Below are 14,232 nucleotides of genomic sequence, written 5' to 3'. Positions count from 1 at the left end.
GTAACAAATACTACAGAAATTAAAGTAATCAAATGTTATTTTACACTTGATTACTTTAATTTATGTAGTCTTCATTGTAAAAATTAAATACAGATTAATGCTTACCATTAAAGTTATAAAACCTATTCAGTCAAGAGCAGAAAGTGATTTTCTTTGTCTTTTGTTCTTTGATTAACATGATAGACAGCAGTAGGTATATTGGACTGCGGTCCCTTTAAGAGTTTATCCAAGGACCTAATATAGGGCCTGTTTACACCTGGTCATTTCATGCGTTTTCGCTGATCGGATATCTGATTTGTTAAAACGTTTCCATTTACACTTGGCCACATAAATGTGTCGTCTGCAAACGGATATAAATCCGATCTTCAATTTCCGCGCTATATTTAAATTTAACGGAGTTCACGTCAACGAAATCAAATGATAAACGCTGCATTTTATTAATTATCAGCTCATTTCAAGATCAAAGACCGCAATAGGAGAGCGCGCGGCATCAGCACTGGAAAGATACGTTTGTCTTACTACTTTTAATGAAGATGAGTGTGTGTTGACCATCTGCGTCTTACTTTCACTTTCATTCGCGGCAGTTTGCGCATCGGCTTGCTGAAGAGATCCTCAGGTCCGCAGCGATGCGTGTTGCATTAGCGCAGTCTGACTAATGTCATATAGCCTATAACACGCTCTCGCACGTTTATTATTTTATCATTTTGGGAGGAGTAAAATTTACATATGCAGTTTCAACAACCAGATGCACTTACACTTGTCGAGTTTCGTCTGAAATTGGCGAGACCCAGACCACCTCCTGAAGTGGTTTGAGCGATCGGATTTATATCCGTCTCGAATGCGTTCCGGAGGGCATTTACACCTGGTCTTTTCACGATCGGATAGCTATCCGATCAGAAAAAAACGCATGAAGTGACCAGGTATAAACAGGCCCATGTTACACAACATCCGTTCTCTTTCTCAAATATTTAACGTTCCAAAACTGACTGAGTTTAACTGGATACTCGCCAAGACGGGCATTTTTACATAATTTTGTATGTATTTGAACGTTTTAGCGCAGTTAGTCACTCATTTTGGTATTTGTGGCTCACAAGCTGTTTGAGACTGAGTGCGGCTTGTGTGCGCTCCACTAATATTGATCAGTGATGGTGCGCGCGCTTTTGGTGTAAGCGCAAAACCTGCGGGAATGACTAAAATAATGCGCAATACAAGCACTATTTAACCGGAGCGAATGAGACGTGTGTGAGAGAGAAGGGGTCGTCGGAGAGAAGAGAGCGAGAATGCGCGGCTGGAATCGGAAAGAAGTGAGACTGATCGGAAAATCGGCCGATTCCGATCCCTGGCCGATCGATCGGTGCATCTCTAATTATCATACTGTTACCTATATATGGCAGGGCTCCAGACTGCGACCCTTTTTTCTGCCTGTGCAACTAAATTTTGTGAGCGGTCACAGTGCATTATTTAACTCATAAGCGCTGCCATTTCTGTTGCATATGTGAAACATCAAACGGCAAACTAAACTGAAAGCATAACGAAACCGCGCAACTCGTTTGAATTGCGCAGCGCTTTGAGTGTAAAGCCTGGTTTATACTTGTCGCGAGCACGAAGGTGCGTGCAGCAAAAATGAGGCGAATATTGAGGAAACGATGGATGGTTTTCATGCTAGAGCAGGGACGTAGTTTGTGGGAGGATAGGGGGGATATAACCCCCCCCCCCCAACAACCCAAAACTCAAAAAAAAAACCCGTCTTGTTGCCGCCGCCATGTCGTGAAGGCACTGTGTGATTCGTTGTGAAAGCGAAACTACTTTGTTTGGTCTTCCAAAAGAGGATGATATCTGCTTCGTCATGCCTAGAGCTGATCCGTGCTGGTCGCTGAGGAAATACATCAACTTTGCGCTGTGGATCGCCGGATCGGCTTTCACCGTGGACGAAGCGGAGTCCACCCCGGGGTTGTCACATGTGGTTGCCGCAAGCCTCCTTCGACGAATTCGCATAAAATAAACACGAGCTGATGAGTTAAATCGGATGTGTTAGATGAGTGAGACAGTGCCGGGCTGCTCCAGGACAGTTTTGAAAACCATTTCAGAGACATGTTCTTAAATGTGACTCATATAAAATAGATTACATGCATGCACAGTTTTAAGGCAGCTTTAATTGCCTTTTTGGTAACTTCATTACTTAACTGACCACGGCATTGCATGCACGTAGTTTATTTCGCGCTTTGATATGAAAGGATACAGGCTACAGCGCGCCGGCGCCTTTGTGCGTGCAATTGAAGAGCACGCCCTTCGAGCACAGTACCGTTTCCGTGCTAGCTTGACTCGCGCCTGGCGCCAAAGTGAAGAGGAGCGCGCGTCTGAAAAGTCTCCCGTTCTCAGTCATTCTGCGACTGAATAAATGCACTTCTTGTCAAGAGAAAAAGTGACAGCAGTTGTGAGTGGGGTGGCCAACCCTAGCTCGCCCCTGCGTTAATTGCATTAAATATTTTTAACGCGTTAAACCGAAAAAATAATCGCCTGCGTTAATGTGCTAATTTTGACACCACTAATATATACAGTGTATATATATATGTGATAAAGTGAGCACCCCCAGCTGCCAGGTACGCCTCCAATGCTTGCCCTGTCAGCAACGGAGCCAGACGATAGCTCCACTCCTCCTCAGGCCACCTCCAGGTCCTGGCCAGACGCTCAAATCGCCGAAGATAATTCTCGATGTCTTCCCCTTGCTGGAAGCTCGGCATCTTCGGAACAGCCCACTGCATTGACTCTCTCGGCACTGTGACATTCGGGGAGTCTTGGTCATAGGCTGGTCTGTGTCTTGTGGATACCTTTGATGCTGGCGTCGGTAGCTCCATTCGGACGCTCTCCACATCGAGCAAGGTTTCCGCAGGACGCATCGACTGCAAGATGGACACATGGAGACCTTGGAGCTCCCGCAGAAATCGGTCTTCTCGCTGCTCCTGAGTGTTGATAAATCTGCGCATCAGGGAAATCATTCCCTCGCCAGCTGTAGCATCAGGAGTGACGGGCTTGGTCGGTGGTTGACTGGCCTTTGGGGAGACTTTGGGAAGAATCGTGGCTCGCTCCTCATCCTCCGTAGACTCAGCAGAGTTCCAGGCCGCCTCCTCCTCTGACGCTAACTTCACTTGGGATCGTAAACCCGCCCTGGGTTTTCTACCTTTCGGCGCTGTCTTGCGAGTAGCCATCCCACCGCTGAGAGAGAGAGAGAGAGGGAGAGAGAGAGAGATTCGTTCTGGCACCCTCTCTTATTACAATAATGCACTCTTGACATTTGCCATTAAAATAATGCCAAAAACAGCTTCAAATTTGTGTGTGCGCCAGTGCTGCTTCCCCCAGCGGTGGCAGCTAATGTGACTTTATCACAATATATATATATATATATATATCACCGCGCCACCGGCGGTATTTGGTCCATTGCCAAAAATCTGCCACCGTCACCGTCATCTGCTCCATAAATAATTCTAGATAACTTATCTGAATTGTTTAAATGTGTAGAATCCACAAGCTTGTTTTCCATCAACTGGTCAAAATTTAGGCTACAGCAGGGCATGCAAATTCGGTTCATTTTTTGGCCAGACAAAAACTGCACAAGCTGAATGTAAATGTAAGTCTCTGTAAATCCACTGTCTGACAGCAGGTGGCGCTTATGGAGAGCTGTTTCCCGTGAACTCCGTAGAGAAAGCAGCATTGCAATTAAGAACACTTCTTTAGGTATTACATGGAGCGAAGATGAAAACAAAATGCCATTGAATCCTTTCTGAAGACAGTCAGAACCTTCAGAGATACATTCATAGAGAGAGAGAGAGAGAGGGAGAGAGAGAGAGATTCGTTCTGGCACCCTCTCTTATTACAATAATGCACTCTTGACATTTGCCATTAAAATAATGCCAAAAACAGCTTCAAATTAACTATGAAAATGAGAATAAAGTCGTAAAAGCTGCAATCCATTTCTTATTGGTTAAAATGAACGGAGACTATCTTGTGTTTTTTAGTGGGTGCTCAGGGATCGGCGCCTATGCCCTTAGTACTCTTTTAAAACCTCCCAGCTTTTCTGCCGTCTTTTCACACAAAACTAAACTACTCTGCGTGATGTGCGCACATGAGACTGTTACTTAAAACTGTGCTTTATGCTACAGTATTTATTCATCATCAGTTGTTCAAACCGCGGTAATCGAATACGGTTATAATGATAATTAAAATATGAAACAGTAATACTAACCGTGGGGAATTATATCATGATTTATCGGCAAACCGGTAATTGTTACATCCCTATAAAGGAATAGATTTTTCCCTATAGATTTATATTACAACTGTGGCATGTTGTAGGAGAGTGCTGAAATGGGAGAATGTCTAGGTGCTATCAGGATTGCGTGTGCACCCGCTACTCTGACAGCGGCAACAGCAGGGAGGAATGGTACGAAGGATGAATGAGGTAAGTAGGCGGGTGTGTATGTGTGTGTGTGTGTGTGTGTGCGCCAGTGCTGCTTCCCCCAGCGGTGGCAGCTAATGTGACTTTATCACAATATATATATATATATATATATCACCGCGCCACCGGCGGTATTTGGTCCATTGCCAAAAATCTGCCACCGTCACCGTCATCTGCTCCATAAATAATTCTAGATAACTTATCTGAATTGTTTAAATGTGTAGAATCCACAAGCTTGTTTTCCATCAACTGGTCAAAATTTAGGCTACAGCAGGGCATGCAAATTCGGTTCATTTTTTGGCCAGACAAAAACTGCACAAGCTGAATGTAAATGTAAGTCTCTGTAAATCCACTGTCTGACAGCAGGTGGCGCTTATGGCAACTGTGGCATGTTGTAGCTATTTGTTGTAAATGTGCAGGCGGTTGTTTCTTCAAAACAAATGCTATATTGATTCATTAAAAAAAGTCATTATTGTCCTGGTAATGATTAATATAGTCTTATTATAACAAATGCCACAGTTAAGAACTAGTATACATGGCCTTCAGATATTCCAAAAGATGGCATAGATTAAATCATTAAGAGCCTGACGAACTGTTAAGGAGTAAGAAATAAACAATATCAATAAAATAAAATGTTACGTTAGATTGACTTCCCATGGCATGTTGAATTAGAACATTCTGTCAAACTATGGCCTATAAGTGACTAAATAATATAAAATACATTACATATATATATATATATATATAGTGGGGCAAATAAGTATTTGATACACTGCCGATTTTTCAAGTTTTCCCACTTACAAAGAATGGAGAGATCTGTAATTTTCATCGTAGGTACACCTCAACTGTGAGAGACAGAATAAAAAAAAAAAATCCAGAAAAAAACAAAATGCCATTGAATCCTTTCTGAAGACAGTCAGAACCTTCAGAGATACATTCATATAATTAATTAACTCATATATTCATCTGTATAATTCCCGATTTATGTTTCTGCCGGTGGGTGCCCAACCCCCAATTGCGCAGTGAAACACACGGACTTCAAATACATTAGTTACCAAATAATACACACACTCTTTCTATGAGGGTTGCGCTTCGCTTCCCCACTGTGTATATATATATATATCCATATCCTATGCAGGGTTGGAGCTATCGATTATTTTAGTTATCGAGAATTCTACCAATTATTCCATCAATTAATCGGATAAGTCATTTTTCTTTATTAAAGAGCAATACTAAATATACAAGATCAAATAAGATAGGTCTCTTAAAATAAACAACTAATTTGTTTCCTTTTTAGAAAAAATGAAAATTTTTATTGCTGAAATTGCATATATTAATAACCGTGAAAACTAAAACCATTTAATGCATTTAATTGCCAAATTACATTTAAAATGCAAATATTATATTTTTAACCCTAAATTGTTTCAGTAATTATATATATATATGTGTGTGTAAATAAAAATTACTGAAACCATTTCTATTCTAACCCTTTAACCCAATTTTGCTTGCGATCAAATTATTTTAAGCTGCTAAACTCCGGGAAAGTTTTCAGTCCAATGATCCAGTGAGCGAATGCATTCAAACAATCTGTCCAAAACAGCGCTAATATAAAGGAAACCAGGCTGATTACATCAGAGATTGCAGAGAGAACAGAGACTCGCGTTGCATTTTCAGTGAATTATTAATTCCAGTGTTTCGCTTTTAAACACGAGCTCTGTCATATTCTGTTGTCTCTGAAGAGTGCGAGCCCTCACACGTCGCTCTGTTTGAAGTACAGACTGAACGGATTGTCAACATCCCACCGCTGTATGGCCAGATGAGACGCAAACTACGGTTTCTCGACTGGATAACCAGTCTCGCTAGTAAAGTTTTGATGGATGAAGACTGCAATAAAGGGAAAGACGATTGCGGTGGCGTACAGGAGTCGTACAGTAAGCACGCGTGAGTCTGTTAACATTAACGCGTGTATGAGTGCTCTTAACGCACTGATCGCACATTGTATTTAGGCACAGACATTTCCGTACACTCACGTTGTTTCCACACACATTCGCGATAATGTTTTGATTTGTCATGTGTGTTGCAGTTTCATTATTCTGAATGGATCCGTGTACTGTAGTAGATACTGTATTGGTACGAATATAAGACGACCCAGATTATAAGACAACCCCCATTTTTCCAGATCCGATGTGTCTCGCGAGATCTGACTGGTCTCGCGAGAACGTGACCATATCCTCGCAAGACCTTTCAGATATATTTGCATTACACTGGCTCGTTCACCAGTGGTGGTATGTAAGATATTTTATGTTCACAACAGGCAAGTGGCCGCATGAATAGCGGGAAAATTAAGCAGTGTAGTCTTTATCCAGTCATAAAAGCAGAATTCACAGTTTAACGCAGAATGTCAAATTTTGAATGAATTAATCAAAAATAGGTCATTACACTTAAATCAAATCACGATATGGACTAGTATCTGTAAATATTAAGCCAGTATCTGTAAATATTAAGCCGCAAAAGTAGATTTAAATATGAATCCTCCATGTTCGGCCTGTCTCTGTTAATGAATGACGCAGATGCGCGGTTTCATTTACTACACACACTGAAGTGCGCCTGACACTCGCGGTGATTTCAGCGTCTGCCGTCTCACTAAATGAGGACGTAAACACATGAACAACATCTCCAGAACTGCTCTGAGAGTCACTTCATGAGCATTTTAGCGTTTAATTTGAGTAAAACTAGCGTCATATCTCATACACAGAACTGTAAAGGTATTCACGGCAATCTGTCAAAATAAAAGTCTGGTTTGATTTGAAGACATTGTGCCTATAACTATTTTCAGTAGAATGTACATTGCCTACTACTACTACTATTACTACTACTACTATTACTACTACTACTATTACTACTACTACTATTACTACTACTACTACTACTACTACTACTATTACTACTACTACTATTACTACTACTAAAATGAAACAAACATTTTTTAAGGAATAATCACACAAAACATTTCTTCAGTGTTTCAATTTTAATAGTAAATCCCCTTTGTTTGCTTAATTTTCAATAATTAAAATATGAATGATAAATTAAATTAATGTTTTATGCCTTCATTTGATAACCAGACAATTTTAAATAAAAATAAATAAATAAATAAAAAAAAATCACAAGGCTACTTTAAGATAAACAAAATGAATAAATTAAGTTGTTTTATACATTCAAATAATTAGACATGCTAAAACACAGAATTTGGTAACAATAAAAAATATAAATAATAATGCCTCGCTGTATGAGGCAATGACTTTGCAGGCAGAGTTTTTGCACAAAGGCACCTCATGAAACTGATTTCGGACAGGTTTCTGAGGCAGCGTAACAGTTTTTGTGATAACTAAACAAATATTTAATTACTATAATACTGATTTCTTGCTAGAAAAAACATCAAAAGTGCAAAAAGTTAGTCAGAAATATAAATTTACAAACAAACTGACCACCAAACGCAACTTTCAGATGCCATCTTTATTTTTTTTAGCTCAACCGTCACGGAATGGAACACACAGGATTGTGGGATATCAAAGGCAGCGAAGGATACATCTATGCTGCCTTCAAAATTTGATCAGAAGAAGGTACCTCTTCAGTGAAGCAGAATTTGGATTCGGACGTGACTTGATGCCATGCTGCCTCCGAAGGCAGCATTTTAGAGTTTTCGGACGCAGCCATTGATTTATGTCTTAAATATGTCCAGCATTTATCGGTTTGTGTGTCAGTAATAATGGTCCGTGGGGAAACACAGTGTTCCATGTGTAGTTACATTAAATGGACTAAACGAAGCCTCAAGGCAAATAATTTGCCTCTATGATTTTTTTTGTATTCGAGTTACTCAAGGAATCTTTCAGCCCTAATCCTATGTAAACAAGTAATTGTTAAGTATGATGTTACTTAATTGCACCAACTTTGCATAGACGATAGCACAAAAGACCATTTCACAAAAATAAATATATAAGCAAACAAACAAATTTAAAAAACCTTATAAGTGAGCATGACCCGGGACTATGGTTCCCAATGTTCAAACCAAAACTACGCCCTTGCGCTAGAGTAAATTAAAATACTTTTTTTTTTTTTTGATTCCTCAGTGTTTGCTAAACGTTCTATAATTTATTAGTCTGTATATAATACAGCATGTGGTAAGATGCCTCATCTTATTCATTTTTGTTAATAAACATTTCATAAGCTTGTTTGTCATCGTATCCCTCTGTTTTATTGTTGTTGTGCTTTTTAATTAAGAATAACAATAAATCCATCTTTTGTTTTAGTCTTAAAAAGTGAAAGGTATAGATGTAAGCAAAACAGACAATTATCTTTTCTTGTAAATCGTGACAACAAGATTGTAAATTCAAAAGTGATAGCAAAAGAGCGACCAGGGGGAAGAATGCGTCTGGAGCCCTGTATGGCTATAAACCCATATCACCAGGTCCCTGCTGACTCCCCCCACTAGTAGGCTATATTATCATATTCATGAATTCTACAGATATGCATTGCTAAGCATGTAGGGAGCAGTGAATGCTACACAGGGACCCTGTGAATTGGAAAGCAGCTCCAATTACCTCTAAGATGCTCACGTCCTCCTCTTCTTCATCGTCCTTGACCACGACAGGGACATTTGGAACGAATCTGACAGGTTCATCATCAGAATCCGACGATGAAGATATGGTTATGTAGGACGTCCTCATCCTAACTCTTTTAGCTAACAAAATAACGAGTCAAGACACCCAGAATTACACTATTACTTCTCATAAAGATGAACGTAATGCCAAAATAAAGCCTTGGCGTTAGTACCTCGACTGCGATGGGTGTTGAAACTAGCCAGGTGGATGACATCTTCATCACTGGACCCGTCAGCCATGATAAGACACACAGACTCCCCGAGTCGTCCAGCGTCTCTCTCTCACACAAACACCCATGCACACACACAGGAACCTGAAATGAGACAAGCATAACCGCACATTCATGTCATGGTGTATTCATCATGTTTATGACATAAATACAGTCATAGTTTCGTAATGAAGCACTTAGATTGGATACATCTGTGCATGTGCTCGTAAGATTTCATTTCCCACGAAATCATGTAGTTTCCAAACATGACTGACATTTTTAAAAGCAGGCTAGTATGACAGATTCAAAACAATATATTCATGACTATTATTCAGCTTGAGTTCACACACAAAAAGAGAGTTAATGTCCTTGAGGATTGAGTGCATTTATATTTAAATGAGTGTTGTCAATTAGTATCTCTGTGTGCACTGTAGAGACTTTAGTGTGTTTTGTTTATCGATGCTGATTCAAATCAAGGCGCCTATGACTCCCAGACCTGCTGTCTAAATAGTCTGCTCACTAGGTTTTGAAACACAGCCTGTTAATTCCAGCAGATTGGCAGAACAGACTAGCTGATCTCGCATAGTAGTGCTGAGAAACCCTGTTGATGTTATGATCATTCGCTTTCCTTTGTCTTTTATAACATGTGGACATTGCCACAGAAGTAAAACATACAGTAGGATCAAAGGAAACAAACAAATCTGTACTCGCTAAAGTCCCTAGCCAGGCTCAGCTAAGTTAGCCGTTTGGCGTTAACCCTCCGCGCCAGCTGATATCACTTAACGTTAAACAAGACAGATTTTCACTCTCAGCCGGGTATTTCATCCCAACTTAATGGCGAGGACAAACGACCTCTAATAAGACTACAACACACGAAGACTGCTTAAAGACCTGCACGTACCTCTCAGTCACAAAATCCAGCACATCGAAAGCGCTTGATCGCCGGATCTCGAAACAAACGGCCAAAACAAGCCAGAGTGTGACGTCAGACGCACATGCGTCTTGCTGTAGGCGGAGCCGCGGAGGATCATGGGAGTTGTAGTTCTTCTCTGTTGTTAGTTTCTGGATGTCCTCTAGGTGTCTCCGTTTTCCTTCTTACAGTTTTACAATCACTTTGATGTCATTTTCAAAAACTTTAGATTCAAATCTCTCCGATTGTCATGTTTTTCAACACGCCCCACTTTCCCCCCAATAAAAGTTTGGATACACATAAACCTAAGAAAACGAGTGCATTGAAAGTCATCACAACTAAACAAAGTATTTCCATTTCAAAACGCAATTCACAAATGTTGTCTGAGATGACTGTCTATTCATTTCATTACGATGAAATATATCTATTAGTTGAAGTAACTGTACACTGACTGACTATTAAATTATTCTTAATTCATTGGTTCACGGAAAGTGACTGACATGTTTAGATAAGCCTAATGATTTTCAGGATAATAGCCTATGATCCACTGACATCAATTACTGTGCAACATTTGGACTACATTATCTATGGATGTAATATTTCATCATCATTATTTTCCATACACTGTTTCTATGGTCCCATGTCCCACTTTTCCAAGTTTTCTGTTCTGACATGGTTGCATGTAGGCCTTTGTAATGTAAACCTGTTTCCAAATCCACAAGACAGGGTTGGTGAAAATATAGAAATACAGTTATCAGTCCTTCTTCTTCTTTTTTAAAGACAGGCAAGAAACACCACATTTAACGTTTTACTGTACGGTACGGTATTGTATTTATTTATTTTGCTATACTTTACTTTGAATATTGGGGGACATGTCTTCCCTATAATGTTTATGGTGATTTGCAGACAAATCTTTATCACTATCTTTGTCTCTGAACAGACAGACAGAAAGACAAACAGACAGATAAATCACCTTTTTCAAGACAATCTCAAATGAGTGAAAGCTTTAAAATCACAAGGGGGTATCACTGACATTTTAGCATCGAATAAAAATTTTAACCACATTAACCACAGACACTTAACCAAAATCCCATTCAAAAACCCATTGACTCAAGGACCATGGAGCTGGAAAATGCTAACTTGTTTCCAGGTTATTGCCTACAAAAAAATACCATCCCCGCAGCATATGATCCTAAAAAAAAAGCATATAAATAAAAAAAGGAGAAGAATTGTCTATTTTAAATTGATGGTGACTTTAAAGAGGCACATTTATGCACTTGGTCTCATATCGTAAATATACTGACCAAACATTTTGGATGTGTCCAAAACGGAACAAAACATCTCTGTGTCCAAAGACTAAGAAAGAAATTACCTATGAGCCTCTCCAACAAAGTAGTCTTTATTCTGAATGGCACAGATCCAAATCAAACAAAGTGACCGTCCTTAGCTTCATTTCATGAAAATGGAAAATATGCTGGCCCTGGGAGAGATGAACAGTGGGCAATTATGCTTAGACTCACAGGCTCTCCTGCAAAAGGTGATGACTAAAATGATGAAGACATTTCAAAGTAGGTCAGTGTAAGTTGAAAAGCATGCATCGGATGGCCATGACTGGCGCCAAATGGAAGAACGATCTTGAAATCTAAACATGGGATCTTACCAACGTAAACTGCAACCACAGTCATTACTACTCTAACTCAAAAGCGAGGAATGTAGCACCTACGGGCTTCAACTCATGTGCCATATGCTAAAAGCTGTTGTATCTTCATTAAAAAACATTTTCCGTTCCAGAATGAGTGCTTCATCTGCGAATGACTATACAAACATATCAGCTATTCATGAAAATTCTCATAAATGCTGGTTTCACCCCGTCAGTCGTCAGTCAAGTTCAGACATTACCAGCATCGTAGCAGGAGAATCTATTCAAATGTCAATCATTGAAATCATACCCCTGCCAAGCCACTAAAACGCAGACGGGATCTCCTAAATCAGTCTTTCATCAGAATAAGAAATAATGTAGATTTCCTCTATAGTGCACTAGAAGTTTTATTTTTCTGTCCAAAAGGTAAAAATATCTTTAATAATCATATACTGTTTAAAAGAGTTTGTGAATGTTCACTTAAAATACAAAATGAGAACACCTCAAGGTTTTGCTGTTTAAAAGAGATTTCTGTGCTAAGTCACAATAAATCAAATTGTTACAGAATATTGCTGTTGTGCATTGATTAAAAAGTGTTAACATTTGTTAACAGAGAACCTTTTTAGGTCTGGCTCACTGTAGTGATAGTATATTGCAAAACCTTATTTGAAATCCCCCCAGAAAATATTAACCCACCATCAATAGATGATTAAATGCATTTTAAGTACAATTCCAACAGAATATAAAATTTCCTGTATCTGTCATGTATTTATTATTTTTAAATTACTAAAACAAATAAAAACTAATACATGTAAAAAGACCTCTTCATGAAATATCAGTATTGTAGGATTTAAAAAAAATTAAATGTACAGATGTCTCTCTTTCATAAAAGGGTCATCTTTTCATCAACATATTTTATACAATGCGTAAAAAACTTTGAGACTTTTGCTGTCAGTTACTCGTTTTCCTTCTGCTCCAAATGTAACCAAAAGTATACAGTATTTCTGTAGGAAATATATTGCTTGCTATGACATATAAATTGTTTACAAGAAAGCACAGCTTCCCTGAACAGTAGCCATGATATTTATTACTCCATTGCACAACTGAAGGCGAGTCAAGAAGAAGTCCAAAAAGCATTGACCAGGATTACAGTAGCCAAATAGATGGTTTCAATTCTTCAACATAAAATAGAACAGCCAGTACAGCGTGTGCATGTGAACAATATCTTGTTTGGCTTTAGTACCACTGGACCATTTAGATCATTCAAAAATGATTTGGAAGAACAGCTTAGTAAAGTCCAGTGAGTGTCCAAGACACTACTGGATGCTTAACACTGTCCCAACGTGTTTATGGAAAACAGCCTGAAGTGACACTGCATTTGTTTGGTGGTGTTGTGAATGTGTATTAGCTGCTGAAAGTGATTTCATGGCTCAATGCCTAGCACTTAAGCAAAGTTAACTCTGCAGTCAGGCCATGAATACAATACCTTATTCACTGCTATGGAAATTCTTGACCATGTCGCCAAGGTTATTTTCACAAACAAGGAGAAGAATAAACATAAGAGGAAACAATATATATTTTTAAAATAAAATCAAGCTAAAACAAATGCCTTTTTTGCATTATTTTTGACAGTTTATTCAAACAAAACACTAAGTATGGACATGATGCATTGACAATATTCCAGGCATCAGTGCTTCAAAGGAAATTGAGACATTGTCACTATGGGGACATTGTTTCAGGTTTGGTTGCATATGTGATTTCAACCACATCTGCTTTCTCTTATCTGAATAGCATGCAAATGAAAAATCACATCTGACAATAGCTTTTTGAATAGGTTTCAAGCAATACAAAGTACTTGAGTACAACATATTTAAAGGGATAGTTCACCCAAAAGTGAAAATTCTGTCATTAATTACTCACCCTCGTGTAGTTTCAAACCTGTAAGACCTTCGTTCATCTTGGGAACACAAATTAAGATATCTCTTTGAATTGTTGAATAAAGTCGTTTTTGTTTTTTTCCCCTTTTGCGCACAAAAAGTATTCTCGTAACTTCGTAAAATTACGGTTGAACCCCTGATGTCACATGGATTATTTTACAGATCTCCTTGCTACGTTTCTGGACTTGGAGACACTTCAGTTGTGTTGCTGTCTATGCAGGGTCAGAGAGCTCTCAGATTCCATCAAAAATATCTTAACTTGTGTTCCGAAGATGAACGAAGGTCTTATGGGTTTGAAAGGATATGAGGGTGAGTAATTAATAACAGAATTTTCATTTTTGGGGGAAAGTATATATATATATATATATATATATATATATATATATATATATATATATATATATATATATATATATATATATATATATAT

General features: G+C 38.8%; 1 protein-coding gene across 1 annotated transcript in view; it reads right to left on the bottom strand.

Annotated features, from left to right (window-relative positions):
* The window catches only part of LOC107581765 (E3 ubiquitin-protein ligase RNF216-like), a 35,253-nt gene extending 24,959 nt beyond the window's left edge, over positions 1-10,294 (bottom strand). The window contains exons 1-3 of the mRNA XM_016267415.1: positions 10,218-10,294; positions 9,281-9,421; positions 9,049-9,188 (exon numbers count right to left, since the gene is read on the bottom strand). Coding sequence (XP_016122901.1) covers positions 9,049-9,188; positions 9,281-9,347 — 207 coding nt within the window. The 5' untranslated portion in view covers positions 9,348-9,421; positions 10,218-10,294. The remainder of the gene's footprint in view (positions 1-9,048; positions 9,189-9,280; positions 9,422-10,217) is intronic.
* Between the last annotated feature and the right edge of the window lie 3,938 nt (positions 10,295-14,232).

This window comes from Sinocyclocheilus grahami, unplaced genomic scaffold, assembly GCF_001515645.1.
Source record: "Sinocyclocheilus grahami isolate Dianchi unplaced genomic scaffold, SAMN03320097.WGS_v1.1 scaffold37.1, whole genome shotgun sequence".
In the NCBI taxonomy this organism is placed as follows: Eukaryota; Metazoa; Chordata; class Actinopteri; order Cypriniformes; family Cyprinidae; genus Sinocyclocheilus; species Sinocyclocheilus grahami.
Note: the sequence above shows the minus strand (reverse complement) of the source record. Positions and strands in the feature narration are given on the sequence as shown.